This window comes from Anabas testudineus, chromosome 17 (assembly GCF_900324465.2).
Source record: "Anabas testudineus chromosome 17, fAnaTes1.2, whole genome shotgun sequence".
Classification (NCBI taxonomy): Eukaryota; Metazoa; Chordata; class Actinopteri; order Anabantiformes; family Anabantidae; genus Anabas; species Anabas testudineus.
The window spans coordinates 15,157,052-15,178,266 of NC_046626.1; the positions used below are offsets into that span (position 1 = coordinate 15,157,052).

At 37.2% G+C, this 21,215-nt stretch overlaps 1 protein-coding gene across 2 annotated transcripts; it reads left to right on the forward strand.

Annotated features, from left to right (window-relative positions):
- Positions 1 to 512: 512 nt before the first annotated feature.
- On the forward strand, positions 513 to 21,214 carry atp6v1h (ATPase H+ transporting V1 subunit H). 2 transcript variants are annotated; one of them, XM_026373992.1, is made up of 14 exons: positions 513 to 611; positions 1,376 to 1,494; positions 2,326 to 2,425; positions 3,087 to 3,176; positions 3,900 to 4,013; positions 5,113 to 5,217; positions 6,215 to 6,271; positions 7,225 to 7,322; positions 8,506 to 8,698; positions 11,248 to 11,426; positions 11,787 to 11,912; positions 12,814 to 12,915; positions 14,496 to 14,609; positions 20,863 to 21,214. In XM_026373992.1, exons 2-14 carry the CDS (start codon positions 1,391 to 1,393, stop codon positions 20,930 to 20,932), a joined length of 1,452 nt encoding a protein of 483 aa, XP_026229777.1. In that variant the 5' UTR covers positions 513 to 611; positions 1,376 to 1,390; the 3' UTR covers positions 20,933 to 21,214. The 2 variants fall into 2 exon arrangements, with proteins under 2 accessions (XP_026229777.1, XP_026229778.1); XM_026373993.1 differs by having other exon boundaries at positions 521 to 611; positions 1,341 to 1,494.
- Position 21,215: the final 1 nt, after the last annotated feature.

The window sequence follows — 21,215 nt, forward strand, 5'->3', positions numbered from 1 at the left end:
CTATCGCATTTGTATGCAAGTGGTTAATTTAATCATTCAGTAACTAAGGGCGTATGTAATGTAATTGTAAAGAAAACAAGTTCAATATTTCCCTTCAAACAATGGTTGCATGTTAGAAAAAGGGTGCATAAAAAGAAATCACTGATGAAAACCACAGGTACCTCTATATAGTAATACTGGAGTAACAGTGCAACAGTAAAGTAAAGTAAACCTACTAGAGTAAAGTAAAGTTAATGTTACTGTGCACGGCTGCTTTTAGCTAATGGATGCTGATAATAGACTATTTTAGTGAGAAGCTTTATAAAATAATATCCTTAAACACAATCTGACCATTGGTGGAAGAAGTAGGCTACTTGGATTTTTAACTTAAGAAAATCTGCTGATGCATTACAAATAAAAAGATATATAAATATATAGTTTATATTTTTTTCTAAAAGTGTGAGATGAATACTAAAACGGATACATTCAGTGGAGTAAAAAGTGTTGTAGTCTTCTGATTAGATGTAAACCACGTCGTGTCCTCCCTGCGGGCTCTGACTGATCGGTGCATGTGACTGACTGTCACATGACAGACGCCGTGTTGTAGGTTGTCAGCTGTTCGCTGTTGCAAGGTGAGTAATCCATCTGTATTTCTACTCTGTTATTCCTAATCAAATATAATATGTTCTGGCAAATCTATGTCTTGTGTCATTTCGTTGCTGTTAATGTTCTCCCCTGTGTCGCGGTTGTCATGTTGACACGGAGACGGAATAGACGAGGAGCTACGTTAGCACAGCTAGCTTAGGTTAGCATCTTCCGCTTATTAAGCTAGCTTAGCTAACGATGTTGCTCACTGACAACCTTATAATTAAACAATTTCTATACGTGCGTTACATTTAGCTTCAGCCTCGACACTGTTTAAAGTTACAGACTGTGCAACCACAGGCTTAATTGTCGTAAAGAGCCATTTTGACATGTCGTGACTTTGGGTTAAGCTAATGTTAGTCATCTAGCTAGCATAACCTACTGCTGCTCATCATAGGGACGGTTTGTTAGCTTGCTATCTAACTAAAAGTAAGATTGATATTTCTGCCACATGTAGGAATATGTGTGGCATTAATGGAAAACGATTCGAAGCTCAAGTGTGAGGAAGCCCCTGTGTACAGCTTCCTCATAGCTAACAGCCATTTAAGAGCTAACGCTAACTAACTAGCCATCTAAGTTACTTGTTAAACCATTGTGACATAACACACTTTGTTAGAAATAAACACTTTTTGACTTATCCTAATCACACATGAAATAGGCTTAAAAGCTCTAAGACTAAGTCACCGTGTCAATGCAGGTTAAATGTCTCCTTTCAGGTGGTTTTGGGTTAATATCTTCACATATTCTATAGTGGATTTCTCACAAGATGGATATCCGAGGGGCTGTGGACGCTGCAGTCCCCACCAACATCATAGCTGCTAAGGCAGCTGAGGTGCGGGCCAACCTGGTCAACTGGCAGTCCTACCTGCAGTAAGTACAGACTGCAACAGTACACCACGCTCTCATAAAAACACATCCACATATGGACTGCAATGCAATACTTTACTAAACTTTAATACAACCTTTTTTTACACAATTTCTGCTCTTTCAAGAATGAAAAGGAAATGTTAACACAGTCAAAGAAAGAAAGATTTATGCAGGGATGTGGTGAGCTGTGGTGCCGTACTAGACTACATTATATTGAATAAAATGTCTGATATTTGTTTTATACACACCATTTACTTAGATTCTGACGCTGCTTCTACACCCTCCAATATGGTTATTTTGTTTTACTTTGTCATATCAGATTATTTCTTTAAGTCATTATTTTAGAGGTTCTTAGACAATGTAGGCTTTCAGTCCAGTGTACCAGTCTTAAAGTGGTTCTGCTTTATTTCCTGTGTTTGTGGCCTTTAGTCATGGTTCCTCTTTGAGTCTGTACATTTTTACATCAGATCTAACCTTTGACTCACATTAGAATTCCTAAAAAGTCATTAAGTGTGTTTTACTTAGTCTGAACCTATGGTATGTTCAGGTTAGTTTTTATTTCTGTGCAAACTGCCCTTGAAATTAGAAGCAGGATGCCAGAGAGAAGGCTAAACCAAATCCTTCAGTGTAAGGGTCAGCACTTTACCTTTATGTCGCATGTAAAAGGATTCTTTTAAATAAATTGTGATTAATTTGCTTTTCCATACTGTTGGCATAATTCACAAGTAAAAATAGTGTGTAATTCAAATATTTAATTATCTTTTACAAATGCTAGTGCACACACCATAGTATCATTGTGGTAAAGTGCCATTGTCTCAATGAATTTCCCTCTAGAAGTCAGATGATCTCTTCAGAGGACTGTGAGTTCATCAAGAAGTTTGAAGTGGCTACTTCTGAGGAGAAACAGGTCATTCTGACTAATGAAGGACATCAGGTACTAGAGGCACTTAAAATATCTGTGACTTGTTGTGTGTCTCATCCAGTGCATGCTTCACAGTTCTTAGATTTATTTACAGTTCTCCGCATTACAAATCAAACAGACAACCCTTTACTTTAACCTTTTTGGAGCATTTTAATAATAGCATATACTTATCTTTATTCTGGTATAATCTTCTTTAAAATAAATGCCTCACTTTAGCTTTTGAAAAATCCTTGTGCTATGGTTGTTGTTAAGGCACCCTAGGCCTGCAGCTCCTTGTTGATTATTTTTCCACCTCCTTCCAAAACCCAACACAAATGAGATAAGCAGTGTATTTATACAACACAGCAATAACCGCAACTTCTCACTGTGCTTGCTGTAAACTAGACTACAGTATTCATTACAATGTCAGAGACCAGTGGCAACTCCCGCATGGAAGAAGGAGCAGTTTGTGCGAGTCTGTACACATTAATTGTGTACAGACAGGATGCATGGATCACCGCACAGGCCATCCTGAGAGCTTGTGGTTTTAGAATCATTATTCACTTTGAAAAAGTTTCTTGTATTGTAAACCTTACTTCCAACAGACCAGCTCTCTCACCTGGGTTAGTTTCTGATTTTCTTTTTTTAGAGGTGCCCTTCTCAGTTTCTGTGTATCTGTTTTGTTCTTTCTTAGTGTGCAAAGACCTTCCTAAACCTGATGGCCCACATCTCCAAGGAGCAGACAGTCCAGTACATCCTGACTCTGATTGATGACACTCTGCAGGTACACAGACAGATCCACTGATGGTAGACAAATAGGACATGCGTGTTTCTCTATATATAAGGGAACCAACTAGAACCATCATCAGAAAACCTGAAGAGTCACAAATATACTTTTTATACTTTGTAATGATCTTTTGACATATTATGAACAAATCAGGCCTATGAGGGAATAAAAGGAGATATTTTCCTATAGCTCTGTCAAGCTCTAAGTTTTAATCAAGAGTTAGATGCATATATGATGTAATATAATTTTTCGACTACCCACCCGTAGTGTAAGGTTTTTCAGTCTAAAGATACCTCGACCTTACACTGTATAGATCTTATAGACTATACCAAAAGGTCATACCTCAGTGAGTGGTGGTGGGTGTAAGGCCTTTTCTTAATACTTCATATTTCATAAAACATTTTGCCACTGAGATAACAGAATGGTAACTGGCACCAATGTCAGTGCTGATTTACTACATTGTGGGTATTTTATTAAAGTTAGCCAGTAGATGATGCATTGAGTCAATTTACCATTGTGATCATGAATCACCTTGACATGGCAGTTTTTTTTTCCATCCTTATTTTGCAATCACTTTAGAGTAATATAAACATTAGATTTAATTTCTTTTATTTAAACTTGTAATGATGGATTCTGTTCCATGCAATTTGTGCAATTCAATTTCCTACCCAAGCTAAAACCAAAGAACTTATCTGAGATTTAATTTCATCTGTCATTTAGGAGAACCATCAGAGGGTGAACATCTTCTTTGACTACGCCAAAAAGACGAAGAACACTGCCTGGTCCTACTTCCTCCCGATGCTGAATCGTCAGGATCTTTTTACTGTCCACATGGTCAGTCAAGAGATATTGCTAGTATTTTTACAGTATGGAAAAATCCAAATGCATAACATAGTACTATTCAAACTCTTTATTAAGAGTCTGGTGCATGTAAATCAAAGTACAATCCCAGAACCTTGGAAATCTTGTGAAAATATAAATGATTAATTCATTTGTTTAGGAGCATTGTCAGTATATAGTTAAACCTCAGCCAACATGTGCACAGCAGGCTGTACTGTTGTCCATGTAACTTTAGCACAGTTTGATATTTTTAATAGAGGAAATTAGCTAATTAACCATAATCATGCTGTACCCATCATATTTTCACAGATAATATGGTGTGTTTCATCATGCTTTTTACAGCCATTAATTTTTTACAAGTGTACCTCTGCTTCTAATGATAGCAAGGCATCAATAATTCCTCACAAAGCAACCTTTCCCCCTTTTCCTCAAAAACAGGCAATTAATGTAATTATGTCTCCTTTCCACTTCTTTCAAATAAAGGATAACCATCCAACAACAAACTGAGAACTGTGGTACTAGAACTTATTAAGAATAACAGCCAGATTGTATCCAGCAAGGTGGCACAATGTGACCTCACGTTTGTGACATAGCATTTTAACTCAATTCAACTGCCATGCTGATTTTTGCTTTTAAATTACAGCCTCAATTTTTACACATCCCCTCCTGGGAAGGAGGAAATTAGAGTGCTGAATTCTTTCCTGTCTGATCACAGAGCACAGGGGGCACTTAACTGAAATTGTTTATGAGGTACTTGATGTGACCTATGTCATTTTAGCACTTAAATAGGATTGTTTTTTGTGTTTTGGGTCTAGTCAGTGTTTCACTTGGGTTACTAGACGCAGTGTTGTAAATTAAAGGATTCGTTTACATGTTTCCAGCCTTCCCTCTTATTAAGGTTTCATTATTTCTCCCATTCCCTGTAATTTGAATGTAAGATGCTGCAATGCATCAAACACAACCTGATCATGTAACATTTTTTTCCTGCTTTAGCTTAGAAATCCTTGAACACGGCAGAAAAAATAATGATTTTTTTGGATTTCCATCACTTGATGCAAAGCACTATGAATTTGAAATGTCCTCTCTGCATTAGGCTGCAAGGATCATTGCCAAGCTGGCTGCATGGGGCCGTGATCTGATGGAGGGAAGTGATCTCAACTACTACTTCAACTGGATCAAAAGCCAACTCAGTTCACAGGTATATATCAATCAGACTAGAGCTGCACACGTATCCTGTGTTTCAAAATCATCTTGATTAAAAAAAAAAAAAACTACATGTGGAGATTAAGCTATTCAATATTTTGTCATTTGGATGTGACTAACAACTGACTACTACAGCACAGTACATGAGTAGCAGCTGTATAATAAGGGGAAAATAATTCATGTCAAGGTAATTCATTTTGTGAATTTAATGTTCATAATTAGGGTTTGTTCTCATTTGAAAATTAAAGGTTTGTTGTAGTCATTAGGACACGTCCAACTAATTGGAATTCACCCTTTTGGCAGCACAGATGTTCAAATTAAATTAGCATCTTTGTCTTTACAGTTGAGTTTTAAAATAAAATACCTTTTCTGATTTGTCATTCAAAGTTATCATGTGATATGGTATTATTTTTTTTAGATATTGGAACAGTAACCCCACCCCCACCCTTTATTTATGTCATATGCAGTTTCTATTCTAATTTCTCCCTCTCTATTCATTTTCCCTTAATTAGACTATTGATTTGCCTCACTGTGACAACCTTGTCTGAATTCATTTAATGTATTTATTCATAATGAATTTGTTGAGGCTAGTCGGACCTTGAGATGGTCTGATGAAAACTGCACTGTAGGTGCTGGCTTTGCCTTGGCAGGTGTACGCACCAAAGAGTGAGCAGATTATTGATTCTTAGTTTGTTTTGTGTTTTTGCATTGTGCTCTAGCATTTGTAAAATATTCAGTTTGTGTTCAAATTAGATGTAACCAGTTCTTTCAAAAGTATGATGTTTTCTCAGTTTACATGTTTTTCAACTATAACTGTTTCTTTAGATTGTGGCTCCTCTCCACAACAGCCAACCAGCGATTCAGTGAACATCCACTACCACTGAATGCATTTGTATTCAAGGTTATTTGCAGTCCAGTGCCACTGTAAATTAGCTCGAATCGATGGATTGTGAACAATTTTGCACCTGTTTCTTTTGTTTATCTCTCATTAGAACCTACAAGGTACAGGTCCAGAAAGTACAGGAGCAGGAACTATTTCCCCCAGTGAAGTGAGTATGTGTGAAGTGCAACTTCAGTCTGCCTGGCGCTTCCAAAACAAAGAAAAAACAAAAGTCAGGGTTTGTGCAAGCTGGCAACTGTCAGCTGTCACTGGACTTTCACATCTTTTCTTTCTCCTCTTTTTCTCTCCCATCCTGATCTTGCGCTCCAGTGTTTCATTAATACGTCCAGACTGTTGGAGACCTGTTAAAGCAATTTTATATGGATTCTCCAGTTAGACAGCATGGTGTTTGCTGCTACTGATTGGTTTTAACAGTACAAATTGCATGTCATAAGCCACTTCTCCTTAATGCTGAAAGCGCATGACAAACACAGCTTTACCTGTACATTAGGCTAACATGGGAAATTGAAGTAGTATCTACACAGCAGCAGCATCTACCATTTTTTCTTATCCAACACTTTGTCGAGCATAGCGTGATTATTCTGAGAAGCAAACTCAGAAATATATTAACATTAATGCTATCTAATTATTGGTTGTCATCTTGTCTTCTGCATTTCCAGCCAGGTAACCTCTTCTTCTTCGCTCCTCTATGTCACTGCTGCCTGTTCTTCTTGTTGGATATCCTTGCTTTTGTTTCAATTAACAGATTAATGCAATCTATTTTTCCTCTCAGCTTTCTCCACTATAATCTCAATTTACATTACTCTGCTCAGGTCTGATGGGATATTTTTCCCTGCTGTTGCTTTGTATTGTTAAGTCTGTGATCTGGCATGTGTTGACACGTATAATAAACTGCATGAGCAATGCCTCAGGTCTGATAGGTGATGGCAATGCAAGTTTTGAACTGGTCTTTTTCCATTTGGTGTCTCTGCTTGTGACCAACTCCATGTTTCAGAATTACACTAATTGTACTTGACCTTCTAACATCTTGTTTGTTTTTCTGATTATACAGCTAAGGCTCATACTTCTGTTTGAGTAAGTGTTTGCCTCTGTCCGTTACAGAGCTCTCAGTATGTCCAGTGTGTGGCTGGGTGCCTTCAGCTCATGCTTAGGGTGAATGAGTACAGGTTTGCCTGGGTGGAAGCTGATGGAGTCAACTGGTAAGTAATGAATCCTTTTAAAAACAGTTACTTTACCTTTACAAAAATTAAACTTCAAGGCTTCTATTAAATTTTTTTTTGAGTAGGTCAATGGGTTAATGACTTTTTTTATTCTGACTTTTGTCAAATCTAATTGAATTTATTCTAATTATAACTAGTTAAGCTGGTTATCTTATCTCATCTTAATAGATTAAAAGAAGCACAGCATTTAGGAAAAACATAAAGTACCAGAGTGCATAGATTGAAGTTTCTGCACTGTCAATCATCAACAAATAAGACAGCAGAGAGGGAAAAGAAGTCAGATCTCCCCGCTGATCCTGATGGAAGCAAAATAAACTATGTATTTATTTGAAGTGCAGTAATGACCCGAAGTCTCTTGTCTGCTGTATACCTTTGTATGTGTGATGCTTTTAAGCTTAACACCATAAAATAAATATTAGGCTGCACTACAGTAAATCTTTTAAAGCCAAAGTAAATATTGCCTGTACTCTGTTTCACATTCTTGATGTGCCTGGAAAAATTGAGCCAGTCAAATGTAATGCTGAGCAGCTCAGTGGAAGCGTTTTATGTTTCCATTGAGATGGTCACAAAATGTAATTGACACATTTATACATATTCACACTCAGTTTACTCTGGTGTTACATTTCCAAAGTTCTGTAGATGGCAAAGTGTGACAAAGTGAGGAAAGAGAGCTGAAAACTAAATAACAGAAGGGTCAGTATGCCTGATTTTAGCTGTCAAAATTTCTTGTGGTACATACTATTGATTAGTACCATCTTTCACCTTGTCCCATAGTTAGTTTTAGCATTCAAAAACTAATTTCACTGCCTAAATGTTTCAGATAGTTATTGTACATCTATGACATGCACATCTCTGTAGTGCCTAGTTATCTCTGTAAAAAGGAATGGGCTGCTGTCTAGCTATAATCATTAGTACTATATTCTGTATTTTGAGCAACACTTCCATTATCTAAAGAGTGTCTGAACAGTTCATTCTCAGACACCATCGGAGATAATGAATTACGAACACAGCTGTGAAAGCTCCTCTATTAGCAAACAGGTGTAGATGTGGGTCATTTTCCTAGCACTCTGTTTTTTTTTTTTTCTTCTTCTTTTTTTGTTTGTTTTCTTTATATTTTTTCACCTTTTTTGTTTTTAGTTATTCTTATTTTTTTCTGTTTAAGCATCACAGCCGTGCTGAGCAACAAATGTGGCTTCCAGCTTCAGTACCAGATGATCTTCTGTGTTTGGCTCCTGGCCTTCAGTCCTCAGCTCTGTGAGCAGTTGAGACGCTACAATGTCGTGCCGGCCTTGTCCGACATCCTCCAGGAGTCTGTCAAAGAGAAGGTCACTCGAATCATTCTGGCTGCCTTCAGGGTATGTCGACAGTTTCTCATTTGCTTGATGCGTCTCTGAAATTCAACTTTTTACTAGAAAAAAGAAAATCATGTTCCATTATTTAAAACTGTGGTTCCCAAAGGGGCGCATTGCATTTGTTGTAATGTTTTACAACAAGAATGAGGTAAAATGTACATTAATTGCATTAAATATGAAATATTTCCAGAATATCAAACATAACCATTAAATGTTCCTCTAGCTACAGTATGTAACTATAGCTGGGACCCAGACTCACTGAGCAACCTGGCAACAGTGTTGAGATGTTCCTTTCTAAAGTTTTCCATTGACCCTCATCCTTCTAACCAATCAGAGTAGGTAAGCGCAGAATGGGTTTTGGAGTGGAGCCTCGTAGTAGTGTAAAAAGTGGCACTTGAAGCAGTTCTATGAAAACGTATTGACTCTGAAGGGTTTCTGTCATTTGTTGAGATTTGGAAACACATGGAAAATGGAAATATGTAGCATGCATTGCTATTACATATATAAAACTGCTTTCAAACATTTGCGGTTTTTAAATCTAGAATAGCTTTTTCAATATTTCCATCTAATTTGGCTCTATAATTTGTCACAACAAGAACAATTTGTAGTGGCAACTCTTAAACAACAGATGAGGCAACCTATAAGCCCATAAAAGATGCATAAATACAATTTATGATTATGCTGCCCCCTCAGCTCCTTGCTGTGATTGCTGAAAACATCTTTTGAATTTTTAATGTAGTCCTAAGAGCTGTGTTCTGGACTAGCTGTGTTGTTTTGTGTTTATGCCAGGTAATGAATTCCCTATACCATTCACTGATAAAATTAAATTAAGGGCAAATACCTATTTATCTTTCCATGCTGAGATGCTTTTTCACTATAGGAAGTTAGTGAGCCTGACAGGGCACCAACCGAGCTCTGGAACATCTGGGAAATGCATTAGAAATCAATGAATTTGACATCTTCAGAAAGCTGAGTATTATGGTTGGAAGAGTAAATAAATAGGTTCTTAGTCTCAAGTGAATACACATTTTACACATATAAACAGACATTGTATATATGCAGATGTGTAGTCGACAGCCTGCAGGACATGGACACCCTAAGCACACATCATACTGAACACCTCACAAAATAAGTAGAAATATATATTTTTAAATGAAAATCTAAGCTCACTGATCTTCTAGTTTTACACAACCCAGCAATGTTAGCCAGCCTCAGTGACCTTGCTCAGAGCACAATGGTGTGATAAATGTCATTGATTGCATTATTGAAACATGAGCACATACACCAGTGAAGAAAAGGTAGATGATTTTCACCAGCAACTTTAAGGCAGATATTTATGGCTATTCTTATACTTCTCTGACAGACTGTTTCCTGGAGTATTTCATTTATTTCAGCCATTCTTACTTACATGTAAGCAAATACGCATCCATGTTTCTAATAGACCGCTTTTTCTGGTGTTTTTTATTTAATGTAACTAAACTATTTAGAAATTAAATATTGTGTTGAGCCGTTACAGTTTTGGGTTTTTAATTGGCCAGAGAACTTGGTAGTTCAGTTTGGCTGCTATTTCACACATAATTAAAGGCAGTGATAGGCAGTGAAGGGGACGCTCTGACACGTCTTGACGTTAACTGGGTTTTCCCTAAAGTCGTTCACCTGACCTTACAGTGTGCATGTAGAATAACACATAATGTTTAGACCTAAGTTATTTTGCTGTTGTATCATGTTTATTTTGACAAAGCAGGTATAGTGCTATGTGGTAGAAAATCTCTATTTACTAAAGTCTTTTATAAAACATAATGTTCTGCATGTTGCTTTTTTCCCAAAGGTCCTAATTATACAAATGTTTCTGCTCGCCACACGGGACTAACAATGTGACTTCAATTATTCGAACCATCGGAAAGACCTTGAACATATCCTCAACGGCAGTACTGTAGTGTTTATAATTCCTTTGCCCTAATCTCACTCTGGTGCTAAAAGTTAAGAGTAAAATGTTCAGTTAGCGTCCAGAAAACATGACATTTCTGTTCAAAGACACACATGCTCTAACCATTTGTTATGATTTGTCCTGTTTATGGTTTTTGAACGTTTTTGTGAACACATGCCAGCTTATTGTTAGAAAAGAAAGGAGACAGATACCTAGTGTAGCTTTTTTTTCCTCTCAATGCTGGCTTAAAGGGTATGGTTTGTGGTCCATCTCTGTCACTGCTGAAGCCACTTTTCATTTGTACCACTTCAAAAATTTGCCACCAGAATTTTCTGCCCATTACAGAATCACACGGGTTTCTTAGTTTGCTTCAAAAGTAGCTTTAACAATACTTGAACATCATGTTCTTATTACTGTGCAGCTCTGCATTCATCCTCTTCACACCTCACTCACAGCACTTCAAAATGAACCCTGGTTTAAAAGGTATATCTACCTTAAAGTAAATTCATGACTGATTGATATTTAATATTAGAAACTTTCTGTCACATGATATGAATAAGTGTTTTCTTTCAGATACTGAGTAAATAAATCACCTTCACACATCTTCTCACCGTGTCCCTGTCAGAATCTTCTGGAAAAGTCTGCAGAGCGTGAGACTCGTCAGGAGTACGCTTTGGCCATGATTCAGTGCAAGGTGCTGAAGCAGCTGGAGAACCTTGAGCAGCAGAAATACGATGATGAGGACATCACAGAGGACATTAAGTTCCTGCTGGAGAGGCTGGGAGAGAGTGTGCAGGATCTCAGGTACCCAGTGGGTTTTATGTCATTGATCCAAATTAAACTAAACATGAAATATTTTATATATATATATATATATATATTCTGCTAAAGAGAACATATTGTGAAAAAAACTTGTGTAATATTCTATAATTAGTCAATTATAATAATATATATTTATTATAATATAATATTTATGATGTACAGTAATCTTTAATTCTTTATTTTCTAAACATATTTCTTTTAATTTTGAATGTTTCATTGATAATATGACTGGGTGACCTAGATACAGTGGATGGTTCAGCGACAAATAACAATGGTGATCCTTAGACTGTTTTGTTGCTGTACTTGTTTCAAAAAATTATTATTTTTTTGTTGTTTCAACAGCTCATTTGATGAGTACAGCTCTGAACTCAAGTCGGGCCGCCTGGAATGGAGTCCTGTGCACAAGTCTGAGAAGTTCTGGCGTGAAAATGCTGTTCGTCTGAATGAGAAGAACTATGAGCTCCTCAAGTAAGATAAAACACTTACCCTTTTTTTTTTTCCTCCAAGGCCCTCAAATTTTTTATTATACTGTATTAGTTTGTTCCCCTGACACATCAGAAACTATAAAGCACAGAAACTAGTTGATACTAGCAATTAAATATGAAATATACCCTAAATCATTGTGGTATCCTGTTGTATTCAGATAGAATACCTTAGTAAATCAATCTGTATTGGAGTGCCTTAATGTTAGCCAGCTATATCTAATAAACTGGCACTAAACTGAGTTTGACTTTAAAAACACTGACATTTCGTTTTCTGGTAACACCTCCTACAGGTCAAACCTGTAACAACTACTGTAAAGGAACACACTCTCCACAATCTCCTGTGATTGCACTAGCTCTTGACATTATTTTTTTATTCTTGTATGTGTCCAATTTACGGACTCAGATCAAAAGAGATAAAACATCAATTTGTACTTGTGTTCTTTAGTATTCCTGTCACACACACTTGTGGGCCTGTTGACATTCAGTAAAAATACTGATCTACCCATCTCATTATCTCTTCACTGTCCTCTCTCTGTAATCAGCTCTGGCATCATCTTAGCTTAAATTACCCTCCTATTTTATTAGTGTCTCCAGCTGAACCCACGCTTTGTCTCACTTTAAGCTTCGAGGTGTCACTTCAGTAGAGGATGCCTCGCCTCCTGTCCTAAGATTAACATTTAGGTTTTACCTAAAATTTAAAGTCACATTAACCTTGATATGCTAAAAGATCAGTTAGTAAATCTTTTTATTTTATGAAGCTGTTTCAGGACAGTTTTTGTCTACAAGAATCTGAGAAACGTCTGGTCCGATATGACCTCTTTTTTTCAATGCAGAAAGAGCTCTTGATTTGAAGGCGTCCCCTTTTGTCTTCCTTCCTTCAATAGGATCTTGACAAGGCTCCTGGAGGTGTCTGATGATCCTCAAGTTATAGCTGTGGCAGCTCATGACATCGGAGAGTACGTGCGACATTACCCACGTGGCAAACGGTGAGACTTTTCTTTGTGAAAACAAAATTATAACTAATTTTAAACCCCCATTTGTAGAGTATTTGACACTGGCATCCCATTGGGGAAGACTTTGCAGTAAATAGCTGTTTATTTATTTAGTAATTTTTATTTCTCCATCCAACTGTAGCAGATGGAGAAATATCCCTGTAGTAAAACTGGAAAACTCAGCAAAACAAGGGACACTGAGTCATAATAGAAATGCACTCAGTGGCCGCATCGAAATGAGGACGAAATTAGATCTAATTGACTTAAATAATGGACTAGACCATGGCGAACAGGATGGTTTGAGGATTTCACAGGCTGTTGATGATCTTCCACATCCACAGTTTCTAGGGCTTACAGAGAACAATGTAAAAGAACAACAAACCTCCAGTGAGCAGCAGTTCTTCACTGCAAAGACACATTTTTAATGAGATGAGAATAGTCAGACTGGTTGAACCTGGTAGGAAGACAACAAACTCAGATAACCAAAAGAAGCCAAAGGCCACTGTGTATTATGGTCGGCTGTTTGTCTCAGTTAGTTAGGATGTTGCAGAGGAGTGAGAAACCCCTTGCACTTGCTTCAGCAAGTTGACTTGCACATGTACTTTTAGTTTGGATACTTTTCCATTGTCTCTATTAAATGAGCTACATAAAAGAATATATGTAAAGCAAATGTTATAACTGGAACGTTGACCAAATGAGACATAAACAAAAAGCTATAACTCTGAGTTTGTGTCCTGAAACTTAGTTAACGGCATTTCTCAAAATGAGTGCCTGACCCATGTTTCCTCCAGACTACAGCTCACTTTTAATGGGAAAAAGTGTGGCTGTAGTTGACTATGTTTGTTTATGTCTGGACACAATGATTTGCCTGCATGTGTGAAGCCACCAGGAAATAATACATTCTGTCAGGTTGTGCTGAAAGTCAGGGTGTTGTCTATTTCTGTTATAGAGTATGTTTTATTTATATATTTTAATGGTAGCTGATCAGTTGCAGACGGTGGAAAAGTATCCAAACAAAAGCAGAAAATTGCGAGCGACAGCTCAACTCTAGACCCTAAAACCTCTGATGGGCTTATTCTTTTCTGGAGACCACCTTATCCTCACCATTTATTTTTAAGATCTCACTCAGCATTTGTTATTCTAAAGACACTGTGGTACTGACAGATTGCAAATTGTTTTTCTTGTCTGCCGCATTAATCTTGTTTTCTTATAGTCTGAATATTGTGGTTGGTATGTTCCATTTCCAGCCTTAGGCTGGTAAATAAACCCCACTAGGATCAGTTTACCTGTGTAACAGTACTAATGCAGAGTCTGTGTACTCTCACCTACTTTTCTTTTGTCTAGCCAGATAATTTACCATATTGTTACATGCATTATGCTGCTCTGTTTTGCTTTTTCAAAGCATTTCTTCCTTTTACAAGGCCACAGACCCCTTCATAAGACACAGAAAATTTCAGGCAGGCTGGATTAGATTGTCTGATGCTAGCCTGCTGAATGACCTGAAAATGAAAATGACCTTTTTCTCTGTGGGTAAAGGTTTCCTTCCATTATTCCTTTTATTCCTCTTATTTCAGGGTGATTGAGCAGCTGGGTGGAAAACAGCTGGTGATGAATCATATGCACCACGAGGACCAACTCGTCCGTTACAACGCCCTGTTGGCTGTGCAGAAGCTCATGGTCCACAACTGGTATGAACATATTTCCCGATGTAATGTTTTTTTTCTTTCAAAATGCCACCCACATTAACAAGCCGTTAAGGTTTTACTGGAACCAGCTTCTGCTTGGGGTGAAGCTGGGTTGTGAAATGCTGGGAAATATGTGAGTTGATAATGAAGATTTTAAATTAATAATTTGAAATTTAAGAGATCTTTACCAAAATACCTTTTACACATTTTCTGCATTGATTTAAAATATATGTGTTGTCCGTTTTTAAAAAGGCACAATACTAACCTTATCTGCCTTAAAAATCTTCTATTCAAACCTGACAGTGTCTATGCTTTATTCTACTAAATCACTAGCCATTACTTCAGCTTTAATGTTAAGACATCACTCTTCAGATTTTCTCTTGATCCAAACACTCATCTCACTTCTCATCTTTGTGTGTTTTTCTGTCCACTGGATTGCTTGGAAACACTAAAAACCAACAAGCAACAAAATGTGTTTGTTTTGCTGCTGCTATCTAAAACACACTCAGCTCCCTGAGCAACTGTGGATGGAGGTATTGTATTTAATATCAGCGTAATGCTGTTTTCCCATCTAAGTGATCTTAATGCTCCGTGTAAACTGTATGTTCACTGAAGTGTGGGCAGAGGTTTAATTATTCACTGTAGCACAAAGGGTTTTCAGTCTTGTTTGGGTAACTGCAAAGAAAAGAAAACACATTCTCATTAACAAAATAGAAAGTCAGATAAATCCCCAGTCAGATTGAATACTGTACCTTCCAGCATAAGTCCACAATTCTTCAAGGGTGTCTTGTTAGAAATTGTTTTTCCTGATCATTCATTCCTGAGCAACCAGCATGGCCGAGGGGTTAAGGCGTTGCACTTAAGATCCAGTGGACGTTTGTCCTCATGGGTTTGATCCCCACTCTCTTTCAATGTATTGACTGAAGATTCAAGTCTATAAACGTGAAACTGTGGATGATCTTCTGTATCTAGGTGATAAAATATGACATTATTGTGGTGTGGTGATTTATTTTGCACCTCACTTTTAAGCCTCTTAAGATAAAAGTCTTTGACTACATCTAAATGCAAATGTACATACTGATCAGTCCTAGTGATCTGGAAAGAATAATTCACAGTTCTCCATTTGTGCAAATTACATTCTCAAGTTTGTGTGGGGATATCTTTGAAAGTTACGTTCTTTGTGTGTTTTTGGTATTGTTCTTCCACTGCAGCTACAGCAGATAAACATAAACCACTTTCATAATGAAATGTAAAGAGAGACTTTTGTACTAAAAATAATGTAGCTTTCAAAGGTATCTACTTAGACTCACTTCTGAAGGCTCATTTTGAGTTAAGATAAACTTTTGAAGAAGTTTTCCGCCTGCGGATTTAGTCACCAATCACTTTAAATTAAATTAAAACTACATTTAAAAAATTCTCTCAAAGGCCATAATGAACTAGATGAGTCATTACAGGAAACAAAACTGCACCTGTTTTAACACAAAACTGTGAACTTGAGTCACTTAGATCTTTTTTTTTTTTTATCTTTAACAAAGAGCGGCTGCAAGGTTAATTATGTGATTTATAAAGTTTGAGAAGTTTGTTCTCTGGGCTTTTTTTTATAAAAAATTATTTGTTAGAAAATGTTATTTTAACTCTGCAATGAATCCCAGAAATTGGGTTTGATGATGACTTTCTGAGGCAAATGAAAATAAGAGGTTGGGTGTAATGTTGTCGAGATGGTGACAAATTAACAGGGATAGAGCTTGTATATTCATTAGTCTCAGTTGAAAACTGATGCAACATTCAGTAAATGTCTTAATTCTCAAGGCAAAATTTATTTGATTTGATGTGGAATGGATAATTCAGGAATTCAGGTAAAAGCAGCAACATGTAATTTAAAATCCCTGCACACAAATCAACTTTGGAGACATTCGTCTGTTCTTGTGCTTTCTTTAACTTCCAAGTCTTAATTCACCTGTGGCCTCTCTCTGAATCAGATGATGACATGTAGCACCTAGCTTACGGCATACTAATTAGTTTTTGTGTTATAAGGATATAATGGGTTTGAAAGAGACAACGAGAAAAATTCTTGAGCATTGTTGTTTGTCACTTGTGACTATTATGTACAGTCTGCTTTTTCACTAGTCTGTTTACTTCAAAGGGGGAGAGGGGGTGCTTTCATGAAAACAGGAAATGTGTGAAAGCTACTAAAGACCTCTCTGAAGTCGGTGGAAATTTATTATTTTTTAAGTTTGGGCCTCATTCAGTCACAAAGTAAAGATTTCTTTCAAAGCAGCTCACTACACCCACTGTCACCTTGAGAGGGTTACCTTGATTCTTATCCGAGTCATTGACGGCCCCTGCTGTCATGACAACAGCGGAGATGAATGTGTGAACTAAGAAACTACTGATATTTGTCTTCATGCCCTTTAGTCTTCTTTGAAACGTCATCTTTTTCTATAAGCTTCCACGTCTTGAATAGGTTGTGAAAGAATGTAATTTTGCTATTCAGCTCGGTATCGATGGTTTGTTGTTTAAGCCCATCATTTATTGACAGCCACTCTATACTTGTGCTGTACTGGCCTCAGTGTCTAGACTGGACCATTTCTTTTGACACAAGTCAATATGTGATATTTTATACATGACATATTATTATATCACAGTGTGTTGTGCACTAGTCTGACTTTTATAACCTGAAAAATACCCCAAAGTGTTAAATATCACTGTGTTCCCCTTCAAAAGCCAGAGCAAGAGAGTTAAAAAAAAAAACATGGGACATTGACCATGGTAAAAAATTGAAGTGATCAAATGCACTTTCAGTTTGCAGTTTCTTTCTAATTATTATTTCAGTGTCATTGAATAGACTGTGCTGTTGGTCAAATGCTGGTCTCAGAATGCAGGAGTGTTTAGTTAATTTTTATGGCAGTAATATTAACTAATCTTATCTCAAAATGCCAGTAGAGCTTGTCACAAATAAGCATAAAACTGGAAATTTCCTGGTGTATTTGTCTCGTCTTGGTGTAATCTAATGCACACCTGGTGGAGGGATGCTAAGGAAACATTAAATAATGTGAAGCATAAAGCTTTTTATGCCCCACGCTGATGACAGCTGTAGCTGGAGCCATTGTGTCTTCAGTTTTCTGAACCGCCTTAATTCTTCATGGCATGGATTCAACAAGGTGCTGGAAGCATTCCCTGGAAATTATGGTCCAGATTAGTATCACACTGTTGCCGCAGATTTGTCAGCTGCACATACATTATGCAAATCTCACCACATACCAAAGGTGTACTGTTGTACTGAGGTTTGGTGACCATTAAAGTCCTGGCGTTGACATGGTCAGCAAAAATACTTGGTAATACTTGGTAATAAGGAATCCAAAGTGAGGGTGGAGTAGGGGAAGTCAGATTCTGATTGACAGCATTCCTCCACACACCAAGTAGCCCAAAACTGAAGGTAACAATTCACTTACAAGTGAGTTGGAAATGCAGCTATGTCCAGTTTGGTTCTTGATCAGGGCTGATGATCTCAAATGATCATTTGCACAGGATTTCAGATGCAGTGGATTTCAGGTCTCTCTCCTGGGCCTTTGTTTTTCTGAGCTAACATCAGTATCAGGGTTAATAGCTTCTGTTGTGTGTAAACATAATAATAGAAATAACACTCTGCCAGTCATAGACCTTTGTCAGGCACCAAATTCACAAAGTGAAGTAATATATCTTGGTACTAGAGCCATGACTGTCACATCAATGACTAAAAACAAAGCCAGCATAAACATTTAATAGTTTGTCTCCTCCAGAGAGCAGGATCAACAGTAGAGATAGATTATCCAAGACAGGCTATCAGAGGGTTCTGTACCTGTAGGTCTTCCACTCCAGTCTGCAGTTATACAGTCCACTTCCTTTTGTAACAATGCAAATTGTTAAATATATTATTGTTACAGACCGTAGGCTTCTACTGAACCAGCACCTGTGTGCTTTTTGAAGAATAAGGACCCATACTCCATGTTAGGAGTAACATGTTCTCATGTTGCTCCTAAGTGCCAGTAACTGACTGCAGGCATTGTTGGCTTTATCCAAGAGCACCAGCTGCTGCCAGATGTGAACAATAAGCAGATCCTGTACACTGTCTTGTAGTGGCTGTCATGTTTTGGATGGCTTTTTGTGATTGGCTTAACATTGTGTATTGAGTGTTGACAAATATAACGTGCCTAAAATACACAAAAAATATTCTGATCTTCCATGCCCTTATTAAACATCACAGTGTAAAGGAAAAAGTATGTGAACCCTTTGAATGATGACCTCAAAAAAAACTATCTGGAGTCAGGTGTTAAGTTATTGGAGGTGTGGACTAGAGCTACTTTGACTGACAAAAAAGACTCTAGATCAGATAGAAATCAGATCAGATCACATCTTATGAAAAATAAATGCAGAAAACCATGAAATTCCAAAAGGTTCATATACTTTTTCCTGCCACTGTATTTTAAAATGCTTAGTTATGTCCTTATTCAGCCTCCGATTTAAGCGTAGCTAAGACCGTTCTGTATTTAACTTTCAGAGCTCATTTGCATGTAAATATTAATTTATGCAGCAGCTGCAGATGCATACGTCAGAAAGCTCCTTAGCTGCAGAACAATGACTTCCACATCCAATTATTGCCATCTCCTGTTATGGACTAACTGGCAAGACTCTGAATGAACATACTGTGTAGCTGCTGTTTGCAGACCAGTAACAGTAAAGGTTATCACTGACAAAAAGTGTGAAGATTTTTGATTCATATATTTTTTTTTTCCTTCTCATTTTTTTTCCACTGTGCATAAGTGCTTGAAACAGGGAACAGTAAGAACAAACCAAACTAAAGATCAGAGGCTTAAAACCTTAAATAAATTTGAATTAATCTACAGCAGGTGTGAGGACGCATGTTGCTCGGAGGATCTGTAGACTTTTGTTTCTACTAAAACTGTTTTTCATGTATTCTAATCAGTGATGTCCTTATGTGTGCAGAGTTTTGGCCCTCAGAAGACACTATTTCCACTGTGCGTGCTTAAGCGTGATTTGTTTCAAAATGTTTGGCTGTTCATCAATTCGGGGTTGGCAGGGAACAAAAATATTTAAATAAAAAAACTGAAGTGCTGGTGTGGAAGCTTTGACCGGAGATGAGCAATATTTGGTATTTTAAATGGGGGAGAACTGAGGCTAAAAAGGAAAGAAAGTACTTGGAGCGTCTATAAATCAGATGCTTTCAGCTACTTTCTATAACTCACGTATTTTCCTGTATTAACTCACTGCTGTGATTCATATCTGTAAATGTAGGAAAATGACAGCCTGTAAAAATACAAGTAGGAAAGTTTCAGAAGAAAGCCCTAAAAGCTTTGTAGCTCTATAAATAAAAAAAAATATGTTGCGTAGCCCTCAGCTCTCTAAGAACATAATTTCTACCATCACAAGGACCATTCCAGCCTTTTCCTTTTTTTAGCTTTGAGAGGCATTTAATCTTTCTGGTCGCAATAAAGTGAGTGTCATGATAACACACCTGAAAATGTTACTGCCAAAAAAGAAACCAGAAGGAAAAGTGTGACCTTTCAAAGTAATGGCGTTATAGGTCAACAGTGAGACTAACATCGTCTCTAGGTCAGAATAATAAGGAGAATTATTCTGAAAATGAGAAGTTCTCTTAAACCTCAATCTAATATTGAAGGAAGACTGTTTGCTTTCTCGGTCAGAGTTGAATGGAAGATTTGATACCACATCATATAAAACTACATTTATAAGTCTTTCCTCCCACCCAATTGAAAACTATCTCGATAATCAGTTTAATCTTTTACTACTTTCTAAAATGTTATAGACCCAAGGATGAAATCATGAAAATAATCTTTAAATTAATCTAGATTTATTGATAATAATAAACTTATGTTGAGTCCCTAATCTGGCACAGTCCCATCCTCTATGAAAACATCAGCTTGATGTCTTTAAATGTTGTTTTGTGCTGGTTAAACAAACAAGAAAAACAAATTAGTGAGTTTAGAGGTGCTGTTAGGTCGACTTTGTTCAATCTCTTTCCGTCTCTTTCCCTTTTTTATGCTAAACTAAGCTGATTGGCTGTCGTCTGGAGCTTTTTACAGACCCGACAGTGGCCACAGTCGTCTTTGTTCAATCTAATTCTCGACAAGACGGCAAATAAGAGTTGTTCCCAAAATCCCGAACCAGTGCTCAAGTGGTTTTGTTAATGATTTTGCTTTTAAGTTGTAACCTGTTGTTTTATTTCTTTCTTTCACAGGGAGTACCTGGGAAGACAGCTCCAATCCAGTGATCAGCAGCAAGCTCCAGCGGTGGCAGCTCGAAGCTAAACTGTTCCTGTGCATGTGTGTATCACTGTGCGAATGAGTGTGTACTGTATGTACATTGGTCTTTGCCATTGTAATAATCAAATTTAGTTGTGTAATGACTGAAGTAATGAATCATACCGTGTGGTTTCCCCCTCCATCTACACCCTTTGATGTTACTTGATTTGGCTGCTGTGCTTCATGTTGTGCCCTTTTGAGCTGTGATGTGTAATTTGTGTGCAACTTATTTAAGTCTCTACTGTAAAATGTTGTATGTATCCCAATAAAAAAAGCTGATCTATGGTGC

What these genes read in the sequence shown, in the direction of transcription:
- atp6v1h (XM_026373992.1), top strand. Translation starts at nt 1,391, where the DNA reads ATGGATATCCGAGGGGCTGTGGACGCTGCAGTCCCCACCAACATCATA. An exon ending in CATTACCCACGTGGCAAACG is followed by an intron (nt 12,916 to 14,495) that starts GTGAGACTTTTC and finishes CTCTTATTTCAG; the next exon opens with GGTGATTGAGCAGCTGGGTG. An exon ending in AAGCTCATGGTCCACAACTG is followed by an intron (nt 14,610 to 20,862) that starts GTATGAACATAT and finishes TTTCTTTCACAG; the next exon opens with GGAGTACCTGGGAAGACAGC.